Source organism: Myotis daubentonii, chromosome 4, assembly GCF_963259705.1.
Source record: "Myotis daubentonii chromosome 4, mMyoDau2.1, whole genome shotgun sequence".
Taxonomy (NCBI): Eukaryota; Metazoa; Chordata; class Mammalia; order Chiroptera; family Vespertilionidae; genus Myotis; species Myotis daubentonii.
The window spans coordinates 100,202,318-100,227,467 of NC_081843.1; the positions used below are offsets into that span (position 1 = coordinate 100,202,318).

General features: G+C 40.1%; 1 protein-coding gene across 1 annotated transcript in view; it reads left to right on the plus strand.

Moving 5' to 3' along the window:
• The window catches only part of MARCHF11 (membrane associated ring-CH-type finger 11), an 86,306-nt gene that overhangs the window by 48,788 nt on the left and 12,368 nt on the right, over window positions 1-25,150 (plus strand). Inside the window, exon 3 of the mRNA XM_059691878.1 lies at window positions 17,158-17,350. Coding sequence (XP_059547861.1) covers window positions 17,158-17,350 — 193 coding nt within the window. The remainder of the gene's footprint in view (window positions 1-17,157; window positions 17,351-25,150) is intronic.

Below are 25,150 nucleotides of genomic sequence, written 5' to 3' on the forward strand. Positions count from 1 at the left end.
GCTAAATCTTTCATTTTAAGTTATGCTTATTGCAAAATGCCCTTTACAAAGTCACATCTCAGCCTCCACTAAAATGTTACTGCAGAGTCAAGACTCCTAATCTTACTCATGAACCTCCCCGATGACAGGCGTTCAGTCACTGCCAAAGGATGAAGTACGCGCAGCAGTGCAAGCCCTGGCGTGCCGCTAAGGGCGTGGGTAAATACCATCGGCTAGAAAAGCTTAGATAAATGCTTTTGATTTCACAACACAGGTTTTTTATTCTTAAAACAACAACCCAAATAATCAGAGTAAATTTAATCAGGGGGGAAATGTGAGAAACCGCATTGTATTTCATTTTCATGTTAATAAAGAAGGCACCCATTTTTCCTGATGATAAAAGAAAGACTTCCAAGAATGTCAGCTCTCGTACACATGCCATGTGGTCCCCCAAATCTACTGCCACTATTTTTCCAGGACCTTGAGGGGAACACATCAGTAAAGTCCCATTTGGGAAACACATTTTCTTTTCAGTTCCTGTCAACAACAACAAGGGCGATCAGCTGGCCTCGCCTCCCAGTTGCGCTCTCTCTGAACCTCTTGCTCTGCAGCCCCTTTTCCCCCCTCCTTCCTGCCCCAGGCTGGCTGAGGCTTCCACAAGGGGACAGGTGTGACCCTCGGCTCTTTTTCTCCACCTGGAGCTTGTCCTGCCCTGGGATCAGTTCTGTCGCCACCAGGTCCCCTTCCTCCTCCCAGGACCTTCCAAATTCCGAGCTCCCGCTGCAATCGCAGGCCTGCCCTCCCTCTTCCCTCTCTTAGCCCCCAAACGTCCAGATATAGGCTTTATTTATTTTAGTAGGGGCACATTTCACGTGGTTGTAGCTATTTAATAATTCATTGATCATTTGGGGGCACACGTTTCTTATTGCGAAGCATGCTTAGCTCTGGTTGTGCATTCCTACTTCTGATTACAAAACTTTTGTCAACAAAATTTGTTGAAGAATCAATTTTCCTTGAATAGGGACATAACCTCCCAAATAGCAATAGCACAGCATCAGATTCCCCCCAAAAATCAATAGTGCTTCCCTCAGGCCCTCTTTTCTCCAAACCACTTAGTTTATTTTTCCACTCTAAGCATCTCCTGGAGGAGGGAAAACTGTAGAAAATGTTCTTTCACATCGTTTGTCAGATAAATCTTGTTCATAAGTAGTTTAAAAGCGAGTTCAGCTGTCATGTGGGTAAGTTCATATTCACCCCTTCTGTAATGTTCATTATTTTGGAATTTTTTCGAGATAGACAGAAATTTCATAAGAAGGACAGGTGCAGCTTTATAAAGGCCTCCGCTGCAGCCAGGCCCCTGCTGGCGTCGAGGGCCCAGAGGGCCCAGACCAGCCGTGGGCAAACTACGGCCCGCGGGCCGGATCCGGCCCATTTGAAATGAATAAAACTAAAAAAAAAAAAGACCGTACCCTTTTATGTAATGATGTTTACTTTGAATTTATATTAGTTCACACAAACACTCCATCCATGCTTTTGTTCCGGCCCTCCGGTCTAGTTTAAGAACCCATTGTGGCCCTCGAGTCAAAAAGTTTGCCCACCCCTGGTCCAGACCCTCCTCCAGTCACCTCTGATGTTTTGGGTCCCGGGGCAGGAGTTTTCTGCCACTATCATAAGTAATGGGCTGGCTCCCTTGGATTGGCAAGACGGACTTGAGAGTGAGTAGTACATGAGCCTGTTGGATTGAGAAGATGACCCCAGTTAAGAAAGATGTTTTATGGTAAATTCAGAGGCATCGTGGCAGAGTAACAGGAACACTGGGCCAAGTCCAGGGGTCATGTTGATATCCCACCAGCCAGCTCAGTGACCTTGCCACAGCAGTTCACAGCTTCCACCACTCTTTTCCTTAAAATGAAGTCGCCTCCGAGGAGCTTTCTGCCTCCTTCGAAATGTGTTTTTATGAGAATGTTCTAAACTTTGTTCAGATGTGGACTAGGCTGAATTGGGTTGGTGGATACATTTTTCATCTGTGCCCACTGTGTCGTAGTATCAGGTTGGTTTGCTCTTCCCTTCCATCTGAAAAGCCATCCCTTCTCCAGGTCAACCAATCATTTAGTCTGTAGGGGAGTTTCTCCTACCTGAGACCTAAAGGTGGCTGATCCAGAAGTTGTTTGGCGCCAGAATATTAGTATCATTTTAAACTTTTTGGATAGCTTTCTTCCAGTTCCCAACCCAAACCAGAAAAGCCCAACTACTTATTTAACTTGAGAGATTATAGTGTCTGAAGACACAATGCAGGATGGCAATACAGAAAAATGTTATAGTGACCTTATCTATGGCCTGGGATGAAGGCAGCTCAGTCTGTTTATCCATTCATCCACCTATTCGTCTGTCAATCCATTCGCTTGCCTATTCATCTGTCTGTACATCTATCTGTCCCTTGATTTATCAATAATCCATCCATTCTTCCTTCCTTCTTTCCACCCTCCATCCTTCCTTCCCTCCCTTCCTCCTTTTGTTCTCATCTATCAATCTCTATCTCTCCATGCTATAAAGAAATTTTTCCGTAAGGAGCATGCTTTTTCCTTATTCATCAAAGTGCATTGAATCAGCTATCACTTAAAAAAACAGCATGCTGTGATAATATATACCTGTAGGTTATTGCAGGCAGAATCACAAAGAATTTGAACTTGCTTTTATCTAGGCACCTTGAATACATCAGCATATTAGTCACTACCTGACATTGTCCTCTCTGCACCATCCATTTCTCATGCATTTTCCGGCCCACAGTCACCATGTAATGCAGGGTTCTGGTTGATGAGATGACCTGTGACACATTTTGGACATCACTGCTGTTAAGTTTCCCAGGAAACTAAGAGCAATTATCTTGAAAAGAATTGGGCTCTTTCCCCCTCATTTATTTAAAAATATAAGCCTGCTCCAAGTTCAGAGAGAATACAACTAAAGCACCCCAAAATCCTAACACAACATCTATTTTAGTCTTAAGTGTGATAGGCTAGAACAGGGTTTCTCGTCCTCTGCAGGACTATTGACTTTTTGGGCCAGTTTTCTGTTGTGGGGCTGACTTGTCCATTGTGGGATATTTAGCAGCATCCCTGGCCTTTAGCCCTAGAGGCTAGCAGCTCCATCTCCATTAATGACAACTAAAGAGGTCTTCAGAGATTGTCAATGTCCCCTGAGAAGTAAGTGGGGCAAAATTGGTCTTGGTTGGGAACCCCAGGACTAGAATTAGAAGGTTAAAGTGATTTTTGGGATCCCTTCATGCTGTCAAAACAAGTCACGTGAAGAGACAAAGTAAAACTAAACCTAATTCATTGACCTAATGTTTCTTAAGTTCTGCTAATGTGCCATGGCACTGTGCCAAGGAACAAAGACTCAAACATCAATAAGGCACAATCCCTGCCTACAGAGAGCTCACAGTGAGGTCAGGGAGGCAGATGTGTAAACAGATAATCATACATCCATGGACTTAAAGGGAGGAAATTAGTCATATTGCTGGATGTTATGTATATAGCCAAATCTGTCAGACCCCTACCACATGTTTCACTTCTCAAATGGTTCCTCTGGGCTTCTGCAGACACAGCCTTATTTTAAATTGGGTACCACAGAAGCATCTCTTGTTTATTGCCCCTCTTTGGAGCCTTGCTAAGGTTGTTCCTGCCTAGAAGGTCTTACTTCAGACTTTTATAAATTCTCCCTGCTGCTGACAGGGAAGCCTGCCTCCTCCAGAAGCCATTCTGGGTTGCTTTAGCTTGTATTGATGTCTACCCACCAAACTCCCGTTATGAAACTCACAATCTCTTTTACACAGTTTATGCCTTATCGTATGGTCCCTTCTGTTTCCCATGCATCGGTCTAATCACTCAAGTAGATTATGGGCTATTTGAAGTTGGAAACCATTGCAGATTCTACTCTCTAGTGACAATACAAACATACCAGCTTGTTTGCTCATGCTCTTCTCTGTAAAATGACACTTGACATAATTATCTTAGAATAATTGCCTTCATGCCTTGCTCTCCTTCCTTAATGAGGTTCCAGGGACTGAACCAGTCGCTGTAAGACTATCAAGTGGCGGAGTCAGTAACAGGACCTCAATGTTCTTTTCTATAAAATGACATTTGACATAGTTATCTCAGAATAATTGTATACCGAGGTCCTCATGAGAAGTATACCTCATTTGGTGATAGAGCCAGTTCACAGCTCTCTGTCTCAGCACATTTCACTGTCTCCCCATCACCAAGAGAAAGCCATTTTGTAAACACCCTGGGTATAGCCTATGGAGGTGGTGATATGTCTCATGCTGTGGTTCCTGGTTACAAAGGGTGCTGTTCTGAACACCAAGAGAATAACAGTGTTTGGTCTACATGGATTGAAGTATTTCAAATGTGAAGCTAGTTGCTTTCTAAGAAAATTCTGCTCTAAAAGCAAGGTTGAAAACAGTACCAGGCATTGAGAGTTTTAATAAACTCCTTTAGCAAAGATAGCTTTTAATTCCTTATGGAGAGAAGCAAATAGGATTATGACCACCTACTAATTACTTAGGTAGAGATTCCCTGAAGAGCCTGTGTTTAAATATAATTAATACCGAATATTGGGAAGAGTAATGAAACAAAAATGCATTTTATGCAGACACACGCTTTTAATTCATTTGGGACAAAATCTAGTTACTAAGATTAACTATATTAGACAGTTGACACTTGAGCTAAATTTCCCTGATTTGAAATAATGCATAGCACCTGCTTTTGATATAGAAATTAACACACAGAGGGAAAGGCCATATAAGCTCTTGAGCACTGAAAAGCTAAAATGTCTTTGTATTTCAGCTTTGCACTGCTAAATCTGGACTTACAAGCCCTAGACAAGTATGAAAATCTATAACAATCAAAATAGTTGAACAAGAAATGTCATTGAGACATGAGAAATGGATGGTTCTGGAGGAAAATAAATGGAGGAATAAATATGTGTTTTCTAAACAGAGATCCAGAACTTTGGTATTCCTTACGTAGGCTTACCCCGTTGTTGCTAAATTAATCTTGCTTGTTAGTCAGTTTGAAAAGTTGTTGTGCTTGTTAATACTCAGTCGTTTGAGAGATTTTACTCTGTCAGATGGAACCTTCTAACTAAGGATACTCATCCTATCTAATAATAGACAAACATGGTAATAAACCATACCTCAAACATGCTTCCCATTGGCTAATCAGGACGATATGCAAATTAACTGCCAACAAAGATGGCGGTTAATTTGTATACCCTGCAATGATGGGAGGCGAAAGGGGAAGGACGGAACAACGATGATCGAAAACCCAGGCAGCAGGCAAGAGCTGGGGCATGGGCAAAGGCGGCCATCAGAAAGCCAGGCTGGCCTGTGGCCACATGATCCACGTGGCAGTGGGGGCGAGTGGGAGCCCAGGCGGAGGCCGCATGATCCCCGCTGCGATCAGGGTGAGCGTGATCCCTGCGGCGATCGGGGCAAGCGGGAGCCCGGGCGCAGGCCAGCTGGCAACCCCCGGACCCCCCAGGTGTCCTGGGTTGCCGGCCAGCCTGCGGCCTGTGATCCCTGCAGCGATAGGGGAGAGTGGGAGCCCGGGCGCAGGCGAGGCGGCACCTGGGCACCCCAGCACCTGACATGCAAAGGTCGGGGATGACATGACTTTTCCCAACCACATCTGCAAATATCCTGGGGAAGGCATCACTGAAGAGTTCACAACTCTCTTACTTGGCAAGAAAGAAAAAAGTTGGCAACCGAAACAATTCCTTACATCAAACTTAAGGTCCGTCTGGGTAAAAAAGAATATTTCCAATGTAAAGTAGGGAGCAGGCAAAAATAATATGTTCTCATGACTTCCACTGAAGATTGAGCATATGACAGAGTCAAAACGAACATACAAATTAAAACAGACAGTGGACATTCAGATGACCCGAATGAACTGTCACTGTGCCAATAGCAACAATGCTTATGTGATAATATAGTTTAACAAACATACAAAACAAGTCACATGATAAGAGAGGTTCGGCTTCTAAAGTAAATTGAATATGTTCTTTAAAAATTCTCATGTCCTCCCTTCTGACAATAATTCTTAATTTTCCAATCAGAAAATTACCCCAGGTGATCCAGTAACATGTAGAACTCCAGTAACCTAACTTATTTAAAAAACAAACATCCAAACCATTTTTAAAATATTTAAATTGATATTTTAGGGTTAAAATTATAGAAGATATTTAGATCCAAATATATTTTCTGAATAGAAAATATTTCAATTTTTGACTAAAAAAAATAAACATAAAAAATATATAAGTGACACATTTCCCCAAGGAACTCTGAATTATTACCTTTCCCTCTAACTTTCTTCAAATTAAGAGAATCTATGGAGTTCCCTATACTGCACAAGTTTTAATGAAAGAAAATAAGACTTTCTAAGAGCATCAAATACATGTTTTCTTTCTTTTTTTTTTTTAATATATTTTATTGATTTTTTACAGAGAGGAAAGGAGAGAGATAGAGAGTTAGAAACATCGATGAGAGAGAAACATCGACCAGCTGCCTCCTGCACATCTCCTACTGGGGATGTGTCCGCAACCTAAGTACATGCCCTTGACCGGAATCGAACCTGGGACCTTTCAGTCCGCAGGCTGACGCTCTATCCACTGAGCCAAACCGGTTTCGGCAAATACATGTTTTCTTATTTACAAACATATATACTCCTCTCTCTCTCTCTCTTTAAAATATATTCTTACTGATTCAGAGAGGAAGGGAGAGGGAGAGAGATAGAAACATCAATGATGAGAGAGAATCATTGATTGGCTGCCTCCTACACGCCCCTGTACTGGGTATCAAGCCCACAACCCAGGCATGTGGCCTGACCTGGAATCAAACTGTGACTTTCTGGTTCATAGGTCAATGCTAAACCACTGAGTCACACCCGCCGGGCTCAATTCTTATTTATAAATTAATTCCAAGGACATATATAGCTTGAAAAGCTTTGGAAGCAGTTTCAAAAAAAACCTATCTTTTAAGTAACAAGAAAACAGTTATAGAGGAAAGTTTAAATTAAAAGAAAAAAATTGTTTTAATTTATTCAAGAGTGGGAACATCCTCCATGAAAATGTGTGCCTTGACTGTGGATGCCTGGGTGGCCTTATCACACCTTAGAAATTTAAATGCCTTTTACAATGACAAGAAAGAGAGTTTCATCTCATTTCTCTCCCTGGGTAGATGTCTGTCAACAGAAGGTGGACATCAATAAAAGGAGGGGCCTGCACAATCAATCCAGAAAGTCAGCAATCTATGAATAATCCAGAACTGAGTATTTATCTCCTCTGCCACACACCCTCCCTCCCAGCCAGTGAGCAAGATAATTACTCTCAAGTCAAGCTAAGTGCCCCCTAGTCACAGAGGCCCAATGCTGACATACCAAGCATACAAATAATTCTCACTCTGGCATAAAAGTGACAACTTTCTTGGAAGAAAAGCAGATACTGTAAATTTCTCAAAGTCTTCCTGAAACATTTTTTAAAGTAATTTTTACTTCTTTAGAAAAAATGCATACATGGCAAACCATCTGTAATAAAAGGCCCATTCTACAAAATTTTACCTGGTCCTACTCATATCTGCAATCATAATCATATTTACAGACAAATGTATCTATACTGATAAAAGAGTAATATGCTAATTAGACTGGGAGACCTTCCAGGAGACCTTCCAGATGTTCTTCTGGACAAAGCCATGGTGGAGGGGCCGAGGTAGAGGCGGTTAGAGGTCAAGAGGGGAGGGCAGTTGTGGATGATCAGGCTGGTGGGGGGTGGGGCCATTGGGGGTAAGCAGACCAGCAGGGGGGCCAGTTGGGGGCAAGCAGTGGGGGTCAGTTGGAGGTGATCAGGACAGCAGGGGGGCAGTTTGGAGTGAGCAGGCCAGCAGGGTTATGGTTGGGGATTAGCAGGCCAGTGGGGAAGGAAAGTAGGGGCGAGCAGGCCAGCAGGGGGAGCAGTTGGGGGCAAGCAGGCCGGCAGGCAGAGTGGTTAGAGGCAATCAGGCAGGCAGGCAGGCAGGCAGGTGAGCGGTTAGGAGCCAGCAGTCCCAGATTATGAGAGGGATGTCCAACTGCTGATTTAGGCCCGATCCCTGTAAACTGGCAGGACATTTTTTGAGGGGTCCCAAATTGGAGAGGGTGCAAGCCAGGCTGAGGAACACACCCTCCCCCGTGCACGAATTTCGTGCACCAGGCCACTAGTCTTTTATAAGAAACCTTCACATCTTCTACCCCTTTGGACTACCACTTCCTGTGAATCTGGAAACAGCCAGATAGTCTTCAGGACTCAGTATCCTATCTCTACAGACTTGGCATCTGGGTAATAAAGGAAAGGTTTTTCTGGACAGACATTTCTTAGAAAGGCTCATCTCAGGTGTGTAATTAGTGTCTTGATCCCTGGCCATTCACAGATGCCTCTCCCGTTTAGCATCTCTCCTACTGAATGTCTCTGGGCTCTGCTAGTCTTGCCTCTCGCTTAGTAACTAAACCTTCACTTTGGATTAATTTCCTCCCCTTCTGGAATTGAATTTTCAAGCTGCCCAGGCTTGTTGGATCACATTGGCCTACCCCTGGGTTCTTAGTCCCTTTGCTACTGCATGTAGCCTCAGGCCCATTTCACCTTTGTTTGGATTCAAATGGGATTTTATTCTTCGGGCTCTGAAGTCAAAGGGTAGCCTTGCCTATTCATGTGTCCACCCCAGTTGAGCCCAGTTGTTGTGGGGAAAGCTGGGAGGAATCTCGGTACTGGAGTGTAGTCTTCTTGGAGCTCATCTCCCCTCAGGGACTTCTTTCTGGGAAAAGACAAATTTTCTCCTTTAATCCTAGGGCTCAGGCCAACAGTCCTGGACACTAACCCCCAGGAACATATAAGGTGACCCTCACCTCGAGGTGCAAACCACATTGAGCACATCTCCATAGTCATGAAACATGGGTCATCAAACCTCTTGGGATTTCCAGATTTCTGGAAGAAGAAATTTCATTGATGTTCTGAGTTCTGTACAATAATGTGAACCCCTCATGGGAAGCTACCCACCCACCCCTCTGCATTTCTGTTGGTCACATGATCTAGTTCCAGGTATTTTAATTAAATAAAGCAATGATCTGTGGCTAAGACACTCTCCCTCGAAGAATACACAACAGCCAAGGGAGCACTTGTGAAGACTGTTTCCCACAAGAAAGTGGTTCAGAGGGTTTTTTCTTGTGGAAATGGCAACCAACAATTTGGAGATTTGTTTTTCTTTTTATATCACTGTTGAGTTACAATTCAATTGATATTGTCAACCGATTGATGATTATTCTACAGGAGTAGTTTTTTTTTTCTAATAATGTAAACAATGATAAGAAACTTTTGTTTTTCTGATACTATTTTTCTTCTATTTTAAGTGTGGAAGTTAAATTTGGGGAGAGTGGGTATCTGAACAGTAGTGAGTCTTCTAATTCTTAAGTGCCAATTTGGGTCTTCTTTAATTTCTTTTAGCAATGATTTGTAGGTGAACTTTTAAAAGTTGTAATCCTGTGTAGTTTCTGATTTATGTTGTTGTTTTTAATGTAGTATTGTTTTTGTAATTTTACTTTACATCTTTTTGCTTCTGGTGTTAAATATCATTGATCATTATTTATTGACCTCATATTTTCAGACTTTGCTAAATTAATTCCCTAATTTTATTAGGTTTTCTTGTCAATTTCATAAGAATTTCTAAATAGATTATTATGTCATCCACACATAGAGACACTTTTATACCTCTTCCTTTACAATCTTTATACTTATTATTATTATTTTTGCTTTATTCCATTGATCAAGACATCCAGTTCAATAATTAATAGAAGGAATAAGGGTAGATATCTTTGTGTAATTCCTGATCTTGAGTAGGTATGGGAGCATTTTTTTTTCACCATAAGTATTATTTTAGTTTTAAGTGTTTTGCAGACATTTTTTTTTCAGGTTAAGGAGTTTTCTTTCTGCTCATAGTTGTTGTTTTTTATATCGTAAGTAAGGTGTTTGTTATATAATTTTACCACATCTATTGAGAGAATTTTTTTTTTAGTTCATTGATAAAATCAGTTACATTGGCTTATACTTGAATGTTATATCCACCTTGCATTCCTAGGATAAACTTCATTCACTATATATTGCTAGATTTGCTTCACTAAAGTTTTGTGGAAGATTTTTTTAAAAAATCTATGCTTATAAAGAATATTGGTCTGGATTTTTTATTTCCTCATAATGTTTTTGTCAGGTTTTGGTATCAGGTTTATGCTAGCCTCAAAATATGAGTTGGGAAATATTCTGCCCTTTATTGTCTGAAAGAGTACATGTAAGATTAATATTATATTTTCTAAATGTCTGATAAAATTCTTCAGTGAAACCATCTTGTTCTGGAGGTGTTTGTTCATTTGTTTGTGGAAGGCTTTTGATGAAAAATTCAATTTATCTTATATAGGGTTATTCATATATTCTGTTTCTTCTTGAGTCAATTTTTATAAGTTATGCTTTTCAAAGAATGTGTCTATTTCATCAGTGTTATTGTTTCAATTGGCATTAAGTTGTTTATAAAATTTCTCTCTTTTTATCTGTAGGATCAGTGATTGTATCTTTCATTTCTTGGTTAGTCTTGCTAGAGCCTTATCAATTTTATTAATGTTTTAAATAAGCAGTTTTATGTTTTTCTAATTATTTTCTGTAGGTTGTTTAGATTTCACCTTTCTCAGAGGCAAGGCAAATTTCCTATGTCTGACATTTAACTCAGCTCTGGTAAGTTTATGAAGATGTCTTTCAGTCAGAGAGGACACAGCCCACACCATGAAATCACTTTTAACATGCAGCCTAGAAATACAATTCTACGAAGAATGGGCGTATAATTAATTGAATGCCGTATCCACATGTCAAATTGATTACATATTGAGATTTTTTCTGCCAGCATTTCAAGTCTCAACTTCAGTGGTTCAATTTAAAAGCCATCTAAAGATGATTGAAAATAGGTTTTAGCTAAACTCATTTTACTGAGGAAGACACTTCTTATGAGCAGGTGTTCTCTCCTGTGACACTGGTGAGTAATCCCACCTGTCACCTGCGTACAATAAATCATCCTACTACAAATCTATTAGCTTATGATTCATATCTAGCCTTCCTTGTTAAAACAAAAAGGATACAGTACTTTAGCCCAAATGATTTAGTACACACTGAACGAATCTACTTTCTCGGAGTTCAGCCTTGTTCTCTCTGAGCATTTGTTATTTTTAGAGAGAAAATTGAGTTCTAAATTGAGAAGGTATATTACCTTTTTCAAACAATGGAGTGACATGTACAGCTTCTAAATAGCATCCTGGAGGCCTCATTGAGCGATGCCTTCCTTCAGTTCTTATCTTACTGGGTGAAATACATTTGTACACGCGGGAACTGTTGGTCTTACCTTGGCTTGGGCTTCCATCATTTTTTTTAAAGAAAATTCTTAGCTTTCTTTTTTATCCTTTTTTTTCTCTGAGGGTAGTAATAAACCTGTGTTGATTAGTAAGATTTCATTGGTAAGGGCAATGATTTTTGTCATGGTTTCACAATCGATAGTAATTATTGGATACCTATCTAATTTCTCACAGAGTGCCACATAACACAGGCCCTCACACAAAATGGTACTCAATTCTAGGCCATGAGTATTTGAATCTTTTTATAACTAGTGGACCTTACTTGGTGCATCTACGAACAGTTGTATGTCAATTATTAAATAATTTCCAACATGAGTTTATTTAATTCCTTATAAACGTCATTAAAATGAAAAAGAAATAATTCTTTGAGATTTCCGTCTTTATGTTAATGCTCATTTAACAAACTGCAACTTTCAGATTCAAGAAATTTGAGGATGCCATTTAGAAAACTATAGGTCAGACTTAGTTGGCACTCTGATTAGCTGCTTTTTTCATATTTGACTTTTTTCTGTCTCTACCTTTTAGATAGGTATAATTAGGTCCAGACACACAGAAAGGCATTTTAGAAAGAACTTGGGCTTTGGAGACAGGTCTGGGTTTAAATTCTCACTTCCCCACTCACTGGTGGTTTGGCCAGAGCTGTACCTGATCCTGTGGGTAGTGATACAATGGGTGTGGAGAGGATGGTAGCCTGGCAGTCAGAGAGACAGATGGTGGAAACTAGTCAGGAGACCGTGTATTTAAAGCATTTACTCGGTGGTCTCCCCTTTCCCCTTCTGGAGTTCTTATGACCAGACTAATAATAAAATTGAAAAAGGCCAGATTAACAGGAGAAAAAAACAATTCAATATGTGCCCCCAGGAGATCAAAAATGATACTCTCAGATTGACCAGCCAGCAGCTTTTATACTTTTTAGGCCAAGAAACAATAACTTTGTGAAGAAGTGACAGAACAAAGACACCTAGGTTTGTATGCTCGTTGGTGAGGAACCTAGACACAGTTTGGGCTTGGATAGAAAGGGGTAACAGGGTTGTTTATGGGAGCTTCTCAGCCCTGGATTCCTTAACTCAGTGGTGAGGTGTCTCTCTCAGGACCCTTCCCCCTCCCGCCCCTACCCTGCTGGAGCCTGGAGGGCCCCTTTCACAGGGGAGATTTATATCCCACATTCAAGGCAGGGAGGATCCGCATGCCCTTCTTGCACTGGTTGCTTGTCAAGTAACTTTAATTCAAAGGAATCAGTATGCCATTTGGGGATATTTGGGGCAGCCCGCCCTGAGTCCCAGCAGTGTGTTCAGCTCTTGGTGGACGGACATAAAGGGAGATGGGACTGCTCTTCTCCTGTTATGAAGCCTGCAGTCCATGGACAACAAGGAGCTAAACACCTATCTGGGACCCAAGTGAGAAAAAATCAGAACTAAACTGAGTATAAACATTGGATTGCAGGGTCCAGAGGGAGGGATTCTGCTTAAAAGAGGAGCAGCACAAGGTGGGTAGCTTCAGATGCATTAAAGCCTGTTGCAGATGGATGCAAGATCTCATCTGGTGCAAAAGGGGAGAAAGGCATTGCATGCTGAAGTCAGAGCATGCTCAGAGGCAGAGAGGGGCCGAAGTAAAAAGCACATAGCACTTGGGAGAATCCAAAGAAGTCAGAGTGTTCCTCTCTCCCTCTCTCCTCCCACCCTTTTTCCTTCTAATTTCCATCCCTGATCCTTCCCTCTCTCCCTCGTAATATTTCTCCATATTTTCTCTCATCCTTCCTGCAATAGTTATGTGCCAGGCACTGGGAATGTGTGCTGAACCATGACCACTGAGCCCTCCTTGAGGGAGCTGAGAGTCCACCCAGCAGGGGCAGATCTTTCATTAGCAACGTAGACTTGGGAGTTACACAGAGGCTCCGGGAATGATTCACAGCTAGAAGTCCAGCTGGAAAGCTATTTCAGTAGATCCAGAGAGGATAGACTCCAAGCTTTTAATCAGGAAAATTGCCTTGGCACTTGCTAAGACAGAGCGTGTGCAATTAATTATTATCAGAGCTCGGTGGAATTATTACACAGTGTAGTGTATGGGTTTAGAGCATGACCCTAGGAGCCAGACTACCAGGGTTTGTATCTCATTTCCCATTTCTCACTAGGTTAAAGATTAACCTTGGGCAACTTGTGTAACCCCTCTGCCTCAGGTTACTTATTTTCAAAATGGGGATTATAATGGTATCTCCCTAATAGAGTTGTCATGGGGGTTAAGTTAGCTCATACATGTAACCTCTTAGAAAAGTGTCTGGCATATATTAGCTCTACTTAAATATTAAATGACTTCCAGTCCACTAAATAAGGATGAACTTCCAAAAGAGGAGCCAACGGCCCCACTTTGCTAGAAACAACAGGTCCCATCATTTGTGTAAAATGGAACAGCTCTTCAGGAATATAAAAGTGTCAACACGTATCCAAATGTGATGGAAGTAAAATAATAGCAATTATTTAGAGCCAATTTGGTTATTGTTCTTTTGTTTCCCTTTTCAAAATTAGGAAGAAATTTAAGTGGAAAAAGTATATGTGCATACACATATCTCAAGTTTTAGAGGAGGAAAAGTGTGCTCAGAAGTTGGCAAATTTTGTTTAAGATTCAGAAACGTCTTACAAACTGAAATCCAGGCCTTGGATACTGTCAGGGTAAAGAGAGGGGCTCGAGAGACTCATCTTCTGCTTTTATTGTCCAAGCTAATGATCCATTAGCGCAGTTCCTTAGGCTGAGCCTGTAGATCAGTGATGGCGAACCTTTTGAGCTCGGCGTGTCAGCATTTTGAAAAACCCTAACTTAACTCTGGTGCGGTGTCCCATATAGAAATTTTTTGATATTTGCAACCATAGTAAAACAAAGACTTATATTTTTGATATTTATTTTATATATTTAAATGCCATTTAACAAAGAAAAATCAACCAAAAAATGAGATCGCGTGTCACCTCTGACACGCGTGTCATAGGTTCGCCATCACTGCTGTAGATAATGTCCAGGGCCAAGATGTAGGTGGGTGTTTCCTAGTGGTGGGAAGCAGTATTATTTTTCCTGGGGAAAGACAGTGAACAAATTCCACTTATTGCACATAATTGCAAAAATAAGAAAGATCCCTATTTGGTAGGCAAAGAAATTACCAAGATACTTTCAGTGTTCAAAGGGAAATGCCTATGTTCACAATTGTTTTAATAATTTTGGTTTCAGTAATGGTTTGTTCATATTAGCTATTCAGTGAAATGGTGTTAATTTTATCAGTTTATGAAGAACATTAATGCACTTTCATGCAGATTTGCATTGCTAGCAAAGAGATATAAAACGAAAAATTTCAGTGAGCTCATTATAGACATGAGCAGTTTATCTTCCTTTAAAAATAAGCTTCAAAAATCTCAAATTCTCAGAGCCACAAGGAGAAATTATGTTTATGACAATAGTGAACAATTAAGTTTCCCAATGTACTGTCATTGAGTTCTTTTTTTTCTTTGCTTCCTGACATAAATTTGACTCCTAACTGCCAGGTAGTTGAATTTTAAACCATTTTAAATTTGGTATCACCAAACAAGTATGACGTATCAGCATCTTTTTCCTAGTAAGTCTGTCCCTTTAATCATTCACCTTTCTGTTAAGGAACAGCTAAGCCTCACATGTCAGAAGCCTGCCACCCGAGGTTCCCCCCCGACCCCCCAGAGTCTTGCTGACTCTGAGACCGAGCCACCACAATTTCCTGTGTCCCAGGAGACAGCTTAGCCGCATCAATCAAACCATCCCCACCACGTGTCTAGTACGGCCTCCCGCCACCATTCGTTACTGAATTGGCATGCAAGCAGTCTTGGGTCAATTAATTAGTAAGCCTAATTGAAGCTAAATATAATTAACCATACAATATTGAGCTGTCTAAGTTTAACTCCACTAAAATTATGTAATGAATCTGTAACATAAAGGATTACTGGCAAACACCTTTGCCTCGTGGATTTAAACGTATGCTTTGTTTTCATCTATCTGATGTGCTTAATTGGTAGAGGGTGACCTAATACATACAGACAGGGGAGTGCCCATCTAGGATGGGTGCAAGTTAGAAGTAGTTTTCTATATTGCTCACCATTTGGATTGTACTCAATGCAAATTTTAGTGAGCGTCAAAACTAAACAAAAGCAGCAGATATTGACATTTCACGCTTGTTTGGTGAAACCAAATTCAAAATGGTTTAAAATTCAAATGCCCAGCAGTTTGAAATTAATGTGTTTAAAATTATGTCAGGAAGTGAGTGGAAAGCGGACTTCAAATACATGCTTGAAATACAACATTGGTTGATTGGTAACGATAAAATAATGTTGATCCAGGTTAATTATTATTCATCCAGAATTGTGAAAAGCAAGAACCACTTTTCAATAAATGAATCTTTGTCTTAAGATGATTAGAAATCTCTTTCTTATAGAATTTCCACCAAACTTTGTCAATTGGTTCTGTTTTTTAAAGGACAAAAATAAATGACTTCAGGAAATGAAATATTTCTAATGCATTTTGATATTTAATCTTTCATACATGTAGTATTTAAGAGTATCCATGAATATGCATGGTCAAATGCATACTTAAATATTATATGTAAATTTTTTATGGTGGAAGAGACAGCGAGACAGTGGGAGGGAGAGAGGGAAGTTGTGGGTAGTGATAGACTTGCCATTTGTGGATGCACATATTCAGACTTCAGGTAAGTAAAGGGGTTAAGAAAATACCAGATTCACCCAGTTGCTTAAGCGCCTTTGGTTTTAAAGGTATTTAAACTGTTCGGGAATTCTTCTGACGCGCCATACATTGCAACAGCCAGAGCTCTTTTGATTCTACAGGTTGCATTTCACTGTTCACTGGCAAACCATGATAGCAACTTTAGTTTTGTTTCTGTCTCAATTACACAAAAGTGAGAACATGACTATTTAATTACCTCAAGTCGATAACACCCTTGAAAATTTTTGATCATTTGTACTGTAAATTCTCTCAAATTACCTTCCCATTGAGCAGTGTAAGCGTTATACAGTTTGTGAGTTTCAAAGATGCTCCATTTGTGTACAAATTCTAAATCTTGACAAAAATGGCCTCATGGATTAACCTATAATTAAAAGTCAATAATATCTGAGTATATGAAATTTAAGAATAACAGATAATATAACATTTTATAGTTCCCTTATAATTATTCTAGTATTTTACCTTAAACAGCTTTTTCAGCTTTTGCTGCTATATCGCCTAATTATTTGTTTTTTACATTTCCTCACAAAACAAGAAATTCCTTTTCTTGCAGTAGCCAAAATGATAAGTGTAAAACAGACTTCCAAACCGAGGTGTCCTCCCCGTGTTCCTTCAGAGTTTTTAATTCTCTGCATGCGTGAAAGATGGTAATGTAATTCCCAGGTATTAAGTATTCCTCAGCCATTCGCTCTCAGTGCTGTTATCTGGACTAAAACGAGATTAAACTTACAGAATGGCGAATTACTGGAAATAATGAAGTTAAGGCAGCTCATTAATATTTATCTCCTTCTCTATTTTGTACAGCCTGGATGAAATGGAAAAATTCATTTGGGGGCCGATCAGATTGAAAAGGGTCTGACATTATAAAAAGAAACATGGGGCTGAAACTGTTTTGGGTTTTTTTTTTTTCTTCTTTTCAAATTATACACAGCACCTTTTTTCTTACATGCCTCTGTTTTTCTTTTAGTGGCAAAGCATTTCTATAACACTGGTTGAGAAAGTTCAGATGATTGCTGTGATCCTAGGATCCCTGTTCTTAATAGCGAGTGTCACCTGGCTCCTCTGGTCCGCCTTCAGCCCCTATGCAGTGTGGCAGAGGAAGGACATCCTTTTTCAAATCTGCTATGGAATGTATGGTTTTATGGATCTAGTGTGCATAGGTAAGACCAAGACGTTACACGTTAACAAACTGTCAGTAATCCATTTCTTGCAGCTGTTACATTTGCGCCAGTCGGGTGTGATATAGAATGTTGTGGTTCGCAGGATCTTGGTTCTCCAGTGAACTAATGACTATCTGGGGCGTCACAACCTGGCCACCTTTCTCTAAAAGCATAGCATTGACATTCCTAAGTAGTTTAAAAAAGTGAACAGGAAAATGCCCATTTTAAGTGACATATTTTGCAACGTAAAGGAAGGAGGAGTCAAATTTTTTAGGATGGGCGATAGAAGGACAGTCATTTATTTCTCGGGAGTAAGAGCAAATCAGTCGCCCTTCACAAAGCTGGGGTAGCACTGATGGATGCCAGTGGTGATGGTGTGCATTTGGGGAGAGGACCCACACCTAGAGGTCTCACTTCATGGCATGGCGACTCAGATTCCCCCAGGGGCAGGGACTCAGGTTCCCCCAAGGCAGGGACTTAGGGGCAGTTTTCTTTGCTGTACTGCGCCTCTTTGTTTCATTTATTAAACTTGGTGACTTAAAAGAGAAAAAGGATCAAACATTTTAGTTTAAACAGATCCTACACTTGACTGATCTGTTGTTTCCCTGAGAAATGAGAGCAGACTCATACATACAGTGTTTATGTGGTATATGAGGTGCCCCAGGCACCTTGATGGCGACCAGTCGACAATGTGGGGCAGGGATGGGGAGGAGCAACACCGTACCAAGGAGACTTTCCCTGCTCTGATGTGGTTTACAGTTTAGTGGGATGTGGAAAGAGCTGAGGTGGGCAGCTATGGTTTTTAAAACAGTGGTTCTCAAAGTGTGGTCGGAGGAGCACCAGCAGTAGCAGTATCTGCATACTCTCAGGCCCCACCCTAGACCTGCCAAATCAGAAACTTCAGGCCCATCTGTGTCTTAGGAGCCTTCCACGCCTTCTCATACACGCTGCTTTCAGGGAATGGATGCTCAGCTTGGATCAGATCACGAGGCCTCTAATCCTGGCCTCTGCTTGGACACATCAACTTTGTCCATATCCTTGTTTTCTCACCTACAAAAATGGGAGTAATCATCCCTAGCTCACAGGCCTAAATAAGGGAAATAATGACTAATAAATAATGTTATTAATTGCAAGTTGTAAATTAAGGGCATTTGAGTAAATCACAAACATTGAAATAATTTAAGTAACTTAAACGAAGGCCTCTACTCACCAGAGCCTTAATTTAGCCGCAGTTTTATATTCTAAGTCATTTTTTTCTAAAAATACTATAAATTTTAAAATATGATCACCCTGAATTCCCTCTCCTTATCTTATTTTTCTCCTTTGTCACTAGTACAAAGCTAATAAGAAAGAAAATGATCAAATTTCAGTCCAGAAAGGAAAAAAAGAAGGCAGGGAAATGTCATGAATAATACGTAAACTGAACAGATGTTGCCTGAATAATTGAGCTAATCATGTATATGAACAGTTTGCATTAAGTGTGATAATGCCTATGCATGCTTTTGGAAATGCTAAATCTCTATACAAATGTAATCTCCAGGGTAGTGCTCTAAATACAGAGAATTACAAAATTATTCTACAACTCCCTCAACAAATTCAGAGGTAGTGTTTCTTCTGTGTTTCCGCATAAATGTTGTAAAATGTGGTGTGCCATTAATATTCAAAGGAGAGGTATAAAATAAAGGAACCACTAGGCTCCCAATCTAACCTAGAGGGGAAAAAGAATTCCAGTTGATTTTCTTGATATTAACTAAAAAGGGCCATGTGCTTCCTGGTCAGGAAATTATTTTCCTAAATTTCACAGCTTGCATTTGGTATACTATTCCTCAAATTTTGATTGCTAATGCCAGACTTTTAATCAAGAATATTAGAATTCTGCTTTAAAAACCACACACATATCAACTAATTGATCTTTCAGTAATATATGACATATCTGGGATTCTGTTTCGAAATATGGGTGTCTCCCATTTTATAAAGTCAAATTTCTTAGGAACAAAAACCAATGGACAGTGTCCTGGAGACACTCTGGAGAGTGAATTTTTATATAAATTTTAAATATTGACAATACTGTTGTATTTTGTTTCAGCAGATATAAGTGCCATTAGTCAATTATTTATTTGTGTATTTCAAAAAATATTAAAGAACTCAGATTGAACAACATTCTTGATTTTACTAGGAAATATTATTTAGTCTATTTGGGCCCAGAGAAAATCTTATTTTTTCCCCCCAAGAAATTAGGAAACTACTATAGTAAAGAAAACAAATACAGGGAGGCTAACAATAACCAAATAGATCATAGCTAACATTTCAAATTAATTCAGATGTCTTCTAATTAAGTGTAGAAAGTGACAAAGTAGATTATATTGATTATACCTCAAATACTCCTGACAGCAAGACTTGGAGTCAGAGTTGAGTGAAAAGCAGGTTTACAGCTCTGAGCCCAATTTGCTCAGCTCAATTTAATAAGTATGTATTGAGAGCTGTCTATGTGCCAGACATCATGCTAGAAGCTGAGAATAAAAATAAGAGTCAGTAACTTTCCTGCCAACAAGGAGCTTCTAGCCCACAGGCAGGACAGACAGATGTGTAAGTAGGTAACCAGAACGCAGTGAGTTGTGCACAGTAGGCAAGTATGCACAGGAGATGGTGGTCGGACAAAGCTGGGAGAGATTAACGCTGGGGTGTTGTGTGTAGAGAGTGGATGGATTCAGGCAGATTTCATGGGGAAGTGAGAGCCAAGTAGGCTGACGGATAAGTAGTTGCTTGCAAATGGGGAGATGGCCCCTTGTCAGTGTTGGAGGATGGAAGACTGCCTTGCCATTCAGAGGGCTTTAAAGTAGTTGAAAACATTCCTACATTCCTATTATCCAAGCTTTTCAGATTTGTTTATACCTAAATGAGAAGAGCAGGTTGGCAGCTTCATAAATGTTCTTTTTCAATAATAATTCTGAAAATCTACAGATAATTCCACAATAAAAAAATTGTTATAATCCAGCCAGTGTATGTCATGTTTAGGAAGAGAGTCTTATTGGATTATTAAATAGAAATGTAAACATTTGTAGAAAATTTATTTACGTGGGAAATTTACTTACTTATTTCCAGACACAGTGAATTTGGTGTTGCTTTCATTCATTATTAATACATTTCCTGCTTTCCTGAGACCCAGTTTCTATTTGCTGTTAAAGTTTTGAATGCTCCCAAGGGTCTGGGTACTATTAGAGTTGAAATACCTAAACCAGGATTGTCTGATGGATGGAACATTTTGCAGTGATGAAAACATTGTATATCTGTGCTGTCTAGTACCAAAGACATGGGCTACATTTGATTATTAAGCACTTGAAATGTGGTTAGTGAGAATGAGAAATTGAATATTAAACTTAATGTTATTTAAATTTAATTTAAATAGCCAAATGTGGTAGTGGTTACCATATTGGACAGATGTCTAGGTAATGGAATGGTATATGCATAAAAACTTGATTAAGAAGCTGCACCATGTCAATATAAATAGGTTGTGTTTCCTACAGTGAAAATGAGTTCAAGAGGATTAAGAGAAGGAAGGGGACTAACGGTGAGATGGTGGTGGTGAAGAGGTAGATGGAGAGCCATAGAGGGAGACATGTCTTACGGAGATGGAGGTATAAAGAGAGAACACTTTATATTATATTTAGGGAGCTCTTTTAAATATTTAAATAGATAGCATTCAGGCTATCATTGTGCACCAGGAAAACTAATCTAAAGGATTGAAACCACCCAAATGTGGTAGCCCAGGGCTAGTAATTTAGGGAGAAGTAATAAGCCAAACAGACTCCCTCCTAAGAAGATTTGCACAGTGGACAAAGGAAGGTTAGCAAACTCAGAAACGAAGAGCAAGTGCTTGGCAGATGGCACTGGGCACACACAGCATCCAGTTCTTTACTCCGCACTTCGCACAGAGAGGACATTGAAGGCTCTCACTTCCATTGGTCCCGTGATTCAAAGCAAGTTTGGGCCACAGAGGAATGTGCTTCTCAATGACTCAAAGATTGAGGGACTAAGGGATGGCCATAAGGACCGGGAGTCATTCGACTCACTTGCATCTGAAGAGGGAGGGCAGTAACCAAGTCACTTAGTGTCTGGTAGCGTAGAGGTCAGTTCAGTTTCTTGTAGAAGCAACGAACTAAAACTGAAACGCCATTATGTTAGTGAGATTCCTGAAATAGATATAACAGTGCTTATACCTAATCATTAACACCACAGTGTGGTGCCAAGTCCATGTCTGGAAAATCTTCCCTGAGATACTAAGGGAAGGAACGAATTAATTATGATTACAAAATTTAAAAACTTGGATTACTTTTGTTCTTTTCAAATTTTTCTTAATTGTCCATGTAAATATATACAGATTCAACTTAAGAGGCACCTTTGTATTTATAATTCTGAAATATATAAAGTTTAAGACGGACCCTTTTACTCACACTGCTCTGTTACATCACTCGATTTGAAGAAACATCCCCACTCAAACATCTTGATGCATATCCTCCAGCTCTTTTTCATTAGGTTAACATGCATATTTTTCACATAAGCAGGATCAAAACTATTCATACGGTTAAACAAATAGTCGTGTTCATTCAACAATATGATCTCGAGCTCTTTTCTCAATAGAACGGATGTATGGGATTTACTTGAACTTTCTTCTTCTGTTGATGGATATTTTTGCCTTTATGAACAATGCTGCAAAAGACATCCTCTTATGTATTTCTGTAGGCCAGATTCGAAGGAGTGGAAAGTCTGGTTTGAGTAATATGCACATGTTAACATTTTGCACCCTAAAAAGGCTTTACCGGTTTATATCTCCCCACCCCCAATATACGGGAGTTCCGGTTTTCCCATACATTGACAAGCCTCCATGTCACTTTTTGACATTGCCATTGGTAGTTGCAACTATATTTAACACCATTAGAGTGGTTTTCTTAATTCATTCTGTGACTATTTCAGTCTCTGGGGCAGTTTTATCTACGAAAATAACAGTGGTCACACAGGGCCGTGTGAATATGCAGGTCATCCTGCCTGGTGTCTTCTGATGCCAGGGTCATGATGTGCAGGGACACAGACCGACGATCTGTGGTGTTAACACGCCACTTATTCTTTCTGACAAATGAAATCCAGCAGGGGTGATTGAAGTCAGAGATCACTACCTCTCACAAACCCTGCCTTCCCCCAGGCCCTTAGGAGCTCCTGGCCGGTTTCTTCTATTATACTGTTAACACTGAGGGGATTTCACGCTTCTATCTGTCCCTTTTTTTATTCGTGTAGAAAGTGATTCCTGAAATTGCTTTAAGAAAAATTGCTTCTCTCTGTCACTTGGCTCTATGGCTAAAGTACTGGTTCTGTTATTGCTTGTATTCTGTATGTTTCTATTTCTCAAATTAAAGCACAAGCATGCAGAATGGAGGACACACACACACACACACACACACACACACACACACTTTTCCCATCAGGAACCACAACTATTTCTCAGGGCTCTCTTAAAGTACTGAAATAAAGTATATTATGATTGTTTATGCTGTCTTGCATTGGAAAGCTGTAGAGATTAGGGAATTTAAAAAAATAGCCCGAGATGTACCAGAGTGAGGATCTGATTAAAATATCTTCTCCTTGCTGTACCAATTACAGTCAATACTGAAAAAAAAATGCTCCTCTGCAGAAATTCCATACTCTCTGAAATTAAGTTTTATTTTACTGTATTTTGAATCTAAATAAATTTTTAAAAATCCATGTAAATTTTATCACTATTATTGTAGCCCTGTTGAAAATCTGTTCTTCATAGTTGGTAATATATCTAGCTAAAGCAACTTGGAAACTTGTACACACAGGAAAACTATTTAGAGTTCCCAGTCGGTAACTTTTATTCACATTTCATTATAGAACTTCAGGACAATGAATAAACACAACATATTCCTATGGTTTTAAACTGATGATATCAGACATATGTTTACATTTTTAAAAGCCAAGTTAATGTTTCTCTCTTGCCTTTGATATTGCTCCACTTCGCTCATTTTTATTTTCTCCAGGCAAAGCAGCTAAAAGGAACACCTTATTTAACATTTTATGGACATGAAATTTAAAATGTACATTTTCTAATTCTTTGATAGTGAATGAGGAAAGATGAAGAAGTGTGACAAATAATTTTAGGATAATCAAAGTCTCCGTTACCACAAATGAGTTCTTGCCATTGAGGGTGACCAGTTGTCTGCCTGTCTAATGCCAGGTCGTTTCCTCCTGAAATGGCACTTTCAGGTCATCTTCCTTCCTGTGGCTCACTTTCAACAAGCACAAACCAATTAGCTTAAGTAAAGCATAATTAAGAAAGTAAATCAACTAAAGAAAAAAAAAATACTAGTGCGTTCCAAGCAAAATATGACTTCTAGACTCCCTCCTGTTAAAAATTTTCCAGGGTCTCTGGTACTTCTCACTCAGCATGATTCAGAACCTGACAATATTTTCTAAAGTATTTTAGATGAAAACACATTTACTGAAAGAGCTAGAAAGAGATTAGCATTGGAATGGAAATGCCGTAATTTAGAGCAGAAAAAAAGTGAGTTGGCTGGAGAGCACAGGAGAGCATCCAGTTCCTGCGTAGCCACCACAGAGTCGGCAACCACATAGATGAATGTGCTTCAAAGGGCAATGGTGGGCCAGGTCTGCAAAATGTCCACTCCTGGGTCATTGTAGAGAGAGAGCATTTTTTTAAGTTGCCAAATACTTATAGATAAATGTAAAATGATATCTATAAAATTATTAAATATTTCAAGTGAAAACGTAAGATTACCAGGAGAACATACATGTTGGCGGCATTTTTTAGGGCCCGCTCCAGCGCTGTCTTGCACCGAGGTGTTTGTGGATGTCCTCACCTTCCCTAAGGAGAGCCAGGACCACAGAATCCAGTGTGACTGGACACGGGCCATCTCCACATTGAAAATACTTTCCCTGTGGGGAGTAGAGACAATAGCTGTCAGCTGCCTACACCCCACGCCTGCCCCACCCCATTCAAAATTGCCAGCCAGTTTGATGCTAAGGCTTCCAATCTGTGTTCAGCTGATGTTTTAAAAGCACAAAATATTGGAAGCCCAGATCCAACCTTTCATCATACTCCACCCCGTCTTACCCCCATAACCACCACCATCACCACCAAGTCTGGGATCTGAGCACTGAGCTCACTTAGGAAAGCGGCTTTGCATGTCAACAGGTCAGCATCCAGCCACAGAGGGCGATGTGGAAAGCTGCTTAAGTGGAGGTTGGCACTTTGCATTACAGCGCAGGAAAATGCATTGCAGAAGGTGTTGCCCTTGTCTCATTCTGAGTTCAGGGGAAGCACTAATGTGGGTAAGTCTGCATTCATCATAGGGGTGTGAAAAACACACAAACAGTATTCGGCAAAATAACTAGGAAAGTTGATTCACCCAGTATTTCCTCGTTGAATCTTCATATCATAATTTTCCTCTTGACACAAGAAGACTACCAGCCACCTTTGCTCTAGGAAATGATTCCATTTCCTGATCTATAATTTGATCAGGGACCTACATTCATGCAGTGCTACAATTTGGCTACTTAGGAGACCTTTGCACAGCTGCCAGTTAGTGCAGGGTGGACACAAACCTTCCACTCTGGCCCAGAGCCCCTCTGGGCTTCCCTTCAAAGTTCGTCCCAGGCTGAGGACTGGGTTGTGAGGTTGGCCATGCTGAAAGGAAGGGGCCTGTCACCCCGCAGCCATGACTGTTCCCAGAGTTGCATGTTCTGCTAGCTTCTTTGGAACGACTTCTT